The 7,152-nt window shown below is 47.6% G+C and overlaps 1 protein-coding gene across 1 annotated transcript; it reads left to right on the forward strand.

Moving 5' to 3' along the window:
- Window positions 1–5,697: 5,697 nt before the first annotated feature.
- Window positions 5,698–7,145, forward strand: LOC113980201 (major histocompatibility complex class I-related gene protein-like; the record flags this gene model as incomplete). The annotated part of the gene is made up of 3 exons (XM_027707430.1): window positions 5,698–5,777; window positions 6,513–6,811; window positions 7,018–7,145. Coding segments are annotated over exons 1-3 (507 nt in total), but the record flags the coding sequence as incomplete, so codon positions are not given.
- Window positions 7,146–7,152: the final 7 nt, after the last annotated feature.

The raw sequence follows: 7,152 nt of genomic DNA on the forward strand, positions 1-7,152 counted from the left end.
AAGATCAATGTGGCCAAGGCTGAGATGTTGTTTCAGGGAGTCCTTGTGTCTCCTCTTCGGGGCTCCTCTCTTGCGGCAGCCGGTGGCAAGTTCCCCATAGAGCACGATCTTGGGGAGGGGGTGGTTGGTCCTTCACCCTGGAGACGTGTCCTGCCCAGCACAGCTGTGTTCTCAGCAACATGGCCTCAATGCTCGGAACTGCTGATTGTTCTAGAACAGACGTATTGGTCACATAATCTGCCCAGTGGATGTTCAGGATTGTACGGAGGCAGCGTTGATGGAGCGTTCCAGGAGTCGCAGGTGGTGGCGGTAGATGACCCATGATTCGGACCCATATAAAAGAGCAGACAGCACAATGGCTCTGTAAACACTGATCTTTGTGCTTTTCTTCAGGTGTTTATTTCGCCAAACTCTTTTATGGAGTTTTCCCAAAGCTCTCTATGCCTTTGCTAACCTGTTGTCCATCTCTCTGTCAATCTCACCATCCCAGGAGATGAGGCTGCCTAGGTAATTAAACTGCTGGACTGATTTGAGCTGTGATTCTCCAATGGTGATGTGGGGATGATGGAAGACTTCCTGAGGTGCAGGTTGATAGAGAACTTCAGTCTTCTTTAAGCTGACTTCCAGCCCAAAGAGCTCAACAGGCTCAGCAAAGCAGGATGTTAAACGCTGCAGAGCTGCTTCTGTGTGAGCGACGAGGGCGGCGTCATCAGCGTAAAGCAGCTCTGGACAAGATGGTTTAAGGTCTCAGTGTGGGCCTTCAGTCGCCTTGGGTTGAAAGGGCTTCCATCAGTACGATATCGGATGTAGATACCGTCCTGATCATCGAGGTCTGCCGTGGCCCTTTGGAGCATCCTGCTGAAGAAGATTGTGAATAGGGTTGGTGCAAGAACACAGCCTTGTTTCACACCATTGGTTATTAGAAAGGGCTCACAAAGTGCATCACCATATCTGACTTGGCCGTGCTGATCCTCATGGAGTGAGATGATCATTTTAAGGAACTTGGGGGGACAACCTAAACGTTCCAAAATCTGCCACAGACCTTTTCTGCTCACAGTATCGAAAGCCTTGGTGAGGTCAACAAAGGTTCCATAGAGACCTTTGTTCTGTTCCCTACACTTCTCTTGCAGTTGTCTGAGAACAAATCCCATGTCTGTGGTGCTCCTGTTGGCTCTGAAACCACATTGGCTTTCAGGAAGAAGTTCTTCTGCTATAAGCGGGTATTAGTCTGTTCAAAAGTATTCTTGCCAGGATTTTGCCAGCAATGGAGAGCAGAGTAATACCCCGGTAATTTGAACAGTCTGATTTAATTCCTTTCTTCTTATCCAAGGTGATGATGACTGCATCACCAAGGTCTGAAGGTAGTTCGCCTAGTTCCCAACAGCGCACCACAAGCTCATGAAATTTAGCATGGAGTGCAAGGCCCCCATGTTTCCAGACTTCGGGTGGAATTCCATCAACCCCAGCTGCCTTGCCGGTTTTCACCTGCTGTATGGCCTTGAGGGTTTCTCCTAAAGTGGGGGCAGTATCCAATTCGTATTTCACCGGTTGTTGTGTGATGGACTGAATTGCTGAGTCTTGGACTACACGGTTGGTACTGAAAAGAGTCTGAAAGTGTTCAGACCATCGATTCAGAATGGAGGTTTTATCTGTTAGAAGCGTTTGACCATCTACGCTGAGTAGAGGGCTTTGTATCTGGTACGTAGGCCCATATGCTGTTTTCAGGGCCTCATAGAATCCTTTGTGATCACCTGCGTCTGCACATAATTGAGTTTTTTCAGCTAGATCGGTCCACCACTTGTTCTGGATGTCACAGAGTTTCTGTTGGAGCTTACTGCATGCAAGACCAAAGGCTGCTTTTCTTGCATGACAGGATGGCAGTGCAAGGTGTGCTTGGTGGGCAGTTCTCTTCTTCCTCAACAATTCCTGGATCTCTTGATTGTTTTCATCAAACCAGTCCTTGTTCTTCTTGAGGGAGAACCCTAAGGATTCTTCGGAGGATTGCAGGATGCTGTTTTTAATACGATGCCAAATTGATTCAAGGGGAGGAATCTGCAGAATCTGTGGAATGGTTTTCGAGCCTAGTTTGAAGGTTAGCCTGGAATCTGTCTCTTACTGTGGCTGATTGGAGATTGTTAACTTGGAGTCTTCTCCTTGGGATACTGCCCCTTTTGGGTTTGAATTTGAGAATGAAGTTGAGTTTACAGCGCACAAGCCGATGGTCTGTTTGACATTCTGCGCTGGGCATCACGCGGGTATGGAGGACATTGCGGACGTCTCTCCGTCGCACCAAGACATAATCAATGAGGTGCCAATGCTTAGACCTGGGGTGCATCCAGGTTGTCTTCAGACTATTTTTCTGCTGAAATTGTTTTCTCATAACTTGGCAGGAAAAGAACAAACTTTCACAAGTGGCTGGGCCAAAAACAGACCAAAGTAGCATCATCTAATTAAGCATGAATACATTTCACCGCGTGGTCTGTGGTTGGACCATGCCACTGTTGAACAACTCAAACAGCATAAACTGTTCATAGCAAATGAGTAACAGCAAAAGTCCAGACAATAATATCTTTGTAATCATGTCCATCCCCAGTGAGGAGATCTGAGTGGGTTCCAGCTGTCATTTACTTGGAGTTGCAATGTTAAGACCAAGTATGTCCTGCCTCGTTGGGTCAGCCAGGGTCACCTGCACACTCTGCTGTGGTTGTGGGTAGTCAACAGTACTTGAGATAATCTTTTTCCAGTTAACATGCAGGGGGTCAGTGTCCCACCTTTGAACATAGACTTAGTCCCCAAGTTGGAACAGATGAACAGGAGTGTCCAATCTTATGGGTTCAGATAACACGATGAATCTCTGGAATTTCAGCAAAGTAGAGTCTAGACTATTAAACAGTTTTTACAAAAGAACTTCAAATTTTAGAATTTTTGTAATTTGGCTGTATAAGAGGGATTCAGCTTTTATAGTATGAAGTGGTTGACCGCCAGTTATCAATAAAAGGTTGCAGATAATCATGTAGGACAAAGCAGGTAGTGCACCATAACCAGGCACCAGGCACTGTCACTGCTTGTGTTAAATGCTCAGAGCTTCTGTGCTGTGAAGAACTCAAGAGCATTCACTGGACACATACAGAGCAGGACCAAGCCAACTGGAAGACTTATTTCTTATGTTTATGTGGCTTCCATTAACATGATAGTAAATGCTCTATATTTAAGTATAAAATAAGAGCATGAAGAAAAGTATCCAGGACATGATCAAAATTCACTTAACTAGGGTATGCATTAAAGCAAGGCACAAGTTAGACAAAGCATTTAAACAACTTGAACAAACTATCATGCTATAATGTTACCAGTTTGTCTCAAAGATTGCAGGTATGATGCGAAACAGGGCCCATGGGGGGAGGGTTGTCCAAAAAACATCAGTCCTTCATTTGCAGTCTTGCCAACCAGCCACTTTCTTGCTTTCTAATACAGGATTCTTCTTCTGTGAGGCTCAGCACCTCACGCATTGTCACATAGAATCCTGTGTGGACTTGGAAACCAAAAGATCTCTTTCATATGCTGCAGCAATCAGAGAGGAGAGAGGGATATTCCAAACAATTCTTGACACCTGCTGTAAAACTACTGGGACAAAACATATACAAACATGAGCACTGCAAAACAATTGGTGCAACAAAACAATACCAATTTTCATGAAAGGCAAGAGAAATATAATAATCAATAATCACAGTATTGTCTGGTATTTTTTGAAGTATACTAGCCATCCACCCTTTTAGAGTCTTTCTAGTTTGGATACTATGAAGTAAGTTTGCTGAAGATATCTCTAAAGCCAGTGAGACATCTTCAAAAGTCACCTGATTTAGATTTTTGAGTTTGTTTTGAAATTTCAGCCAAATTCATAATACAGTCATGTTATGATCTTCTTTACTAGAGCCAAATGCAAGTTTTGATTTCAGCTCTGATTCTTGCTTACCAGCAATACAAACAATACGTACAGAAAGAATAAGTTAAAACACTTGTTGGTGCACTCATCTAAGAAGCAGAGACTTTCTTAGCTCTGGAATAGTAGATCCAGGGATCCGTTAGGGCAGGAGACCTGCTATACAAGAAAGAAAAACCAATGCATTTTATTATTCAAGATACATGGCCTGCACTGAATGGGCTAATGCAGGAGTAATCATGGCCGTGGTTGCTGCCATGATTAATGCAAAGATAACAAAAGCAATTAGAACAGTTTCCCCAATTTGCTGTATCCTGCATCATCCTCCCAGCCCCTGGCCAGGCCCACTGGGAGCCACAATTTGGCTCCTCTGCTCGTGAGAGCTACCAATGACAGATTGAGAATGAATACATTTTGATTTGTGATACAACCAAACAAATAAGGATCATCTGAAGTGATATTTAAGGCATTATTAGTCACACTAATCACAACATCAGGTGCAGCCACAAAGGCAAATGAGTGACAGATATACACCATGACTGAGTTACCACACCAGTTAGTAAGAGTTAGCAGACACAATGAATTATCTTCAGGACATTCTCTTCCATGTGACATCTGGGCAGGCCCCACACTCCTCAGCATTCCCTGGTTTCCCTCTGGGATTCCTAACAGCCTCCGCATCTGCAGAACTGGAATGCATCTCAGGTCTTTCAATACAGAGCATACATCCCCCGCACCTGGGATGAAATCAAGGATTTTGTTTTGTTCTCTCTCTTTTTTCTTCTTTTTCCTTTTTTCTCTCTTTTCATTAATTTTTATATTATTTTTAACCTTTTTTCTTTAAGTCTCAACTGTGGCATGTGTGGCATCTAATTGTACACATGCACTTAGGATTTTTTTCTTGCTGCAGCCACTGCCGCAGCTGCTACCAGCTCCCCTGTCTGCCTCCAGAGGAGAGGGAAAAGAAACGACAGGAGCTACTTCTTTTTTTCTTCTCTTTTTTTTTTCTTGCTGCCCCAGCCGGCGCTGGGCCCCTGCCGCCCCCCGCAGCTTCTGCGCGGCAGCCTGGCCCCGACCGGGGGCGATGGTGGCGGCGATCGCAAAGCGAATTCTAAAGCTCCTGCGTCCACTCAGGACGCTCCAACAGGATGGGAACCTCCTGGACCCCCATCCCTGGGGTTTAACGTTGTTACTAACAAACTCATGCTCACTTCTCCACACACAGCCCCCAACACATTCACACACACTAGCACTGTAGGGTCCAAAGAAAACCCCAGTTTAACAGATAAGTTATTATGGTACCATTAACAACACCCTGAGCTCACAACGACACATCGGACAGACAACACAGTTGACACGAGAGTTAACAGAAAGGCAGCTACATTCTCTAGCCTGGGTGTGGAAGGCACTGCTTCCGACGCAGGAGGCCAGCAGTCTGGCCCTCCTCCGTCCTACACAGATCTACTGTGATTCCGCTGGAACAAGTCCATCACCTTCAAACTGTCTGGCCCCCCTTCTTCAGACAAGTCTATTAACATGGGCCCTTCCCCTCCCCCCCCCCCATTCCCCCCCCCCCCCCCCCCCTCACCCCCCCCCCCCCGATCTCTCCGATGACTCACTGTCCTTAGGCGGAGGGAGGGGGCAAAGCGGCCGGAGTGGAGAGGGGGAGCGACGGGAGTGGGAGGGTGGGCTCCGGGCCGGGGGCATCCCAGCCCTCTGCCGTGTCAGGCGGCAAAGGGACTTTAGTGCAGTCTACTGCCATGCCGGGGCTTGAGTCGGCAGCTGCACCATTAGAGGTGTCCGATTTCAAAGCATTGGACGCGGCCAAAGCAGCACTCCGGTCTGCCTTTAATTGTTTAAGAGACTCAAGCACTAATCGCCACATTGTCAAGGAGCTAGTGGCTACGGAATCTCCCTTAGTAGCGGCGTCAAAAGCCACTTTTCCGCATTTTCCCAAGTGTCTGTGTGAAAGGCAGTCAGCATTTGCATCTACCCCATTCTGTTTGCACCAGACAAGCAAGGTGCAGAGCACTCATTCCTCATATTTAACACCACGTTTCTCTAGTATTTTAGTTAATACAGTCACAATCAACTTCTCCTCTGTAGTAATCTGCACTCCCATTACATCCCCAGTGGCTCACCTTCTCCCAGGTGTCTGTAATTAGGTCCAGACTCCAGTTCTAAGGTCCACTGGCTTTGCTGCTGTGCTGGGCTCCGCCGCTCCACTCTCTCGCTCCGCAGTCCTTTTTCAATCAATCACGTCCAGGGTCACCACTTGCGGTGGCCAAAAAAACACACACTTGGTTGGCAGGCAACGAACACTTTATTTACAGCAGGCTTAGTTTTATAGTCTTTTTCTTCTGTCCATGCGCAGCTATACTATATTTCATTGGTTATGTGTTCTTGTCCACATGTCTAAGCTCATCTTCTAATAGGTGGTCGGCATCCCTTCGCGTGCTGGAAAATATCAAAACAACACTTGTTGTTTACTGCAGTTCTTCCTCCTTTTCTGCTTTCTCACCCTGCATATTTACATTCTTTTACAACCTCACAGCTATATCTGCCCAAATTCAAGGCCTAAGCTGTCTACAGCCCAGTCGTTTCCCACAGTTCTCCACTCCCTGCGTTTCCTGGATGTGGCGGTGTCGGAGCCCGGCCCAGGGATCCCTCAATTCATGGAGATGGGATACGTGGATGGGATCCCCATCACACGCTACGACAGCGAACGGGGCCGAGCAGAGCCACTGACGCCGTGGATGGCCGCCGGAGCTGAGCCGGGATATTGGGATAGAGAGACCCAGCGCAATGAGGGGACCCAGCTCATTGAGACCACTAACTTGGAGATAGCACGGGGCCGGTACAACCACAGCAGGGGTGAGTGGGGGGAGCCAGGGAATGGGGGGAATCTGTGGGGCTGGATGGGATGTGTGGGGCTGGGATGTGGATCCATGGCACTCCAAGGGCTGGGATGAGGCTCTGTGTGTCTCCATCAGGCTCTGGGGCTCCATAGTGCTGGAATGGGGCTCTGTGGGGCTGGGACACAATTCCAGGGTCTCCATGGGTCTGATCCCACCCCCCAGGTCTCCACACGTGGCAGACACTTTCTGGCTGTGACCTCCTGTCCGACGGGAGCGTCCGTGGATCCTATCAGTACAGCTACGACGGGCAGGATTTCATCTCCTTCGAGCTGGGATCCAGGAGCTTCGTGGCGGCCG

This window comes from Neopelma chrysocephalum, unplaced genomic scaffold, assembly GCF_003984885.1.
Source record: "Neopelma chrysocephalum unplaced genomic scaffold, ASM398488v2 Primary Assembly neopelma1_93023, whole genome shotgun sequence".
Lineage (NCBI taxonomy): Eukaryota > Metazoa > Chordata > Aves > Passeriformes > Pipridae > Neopelma > Neopelma chrysocephalum.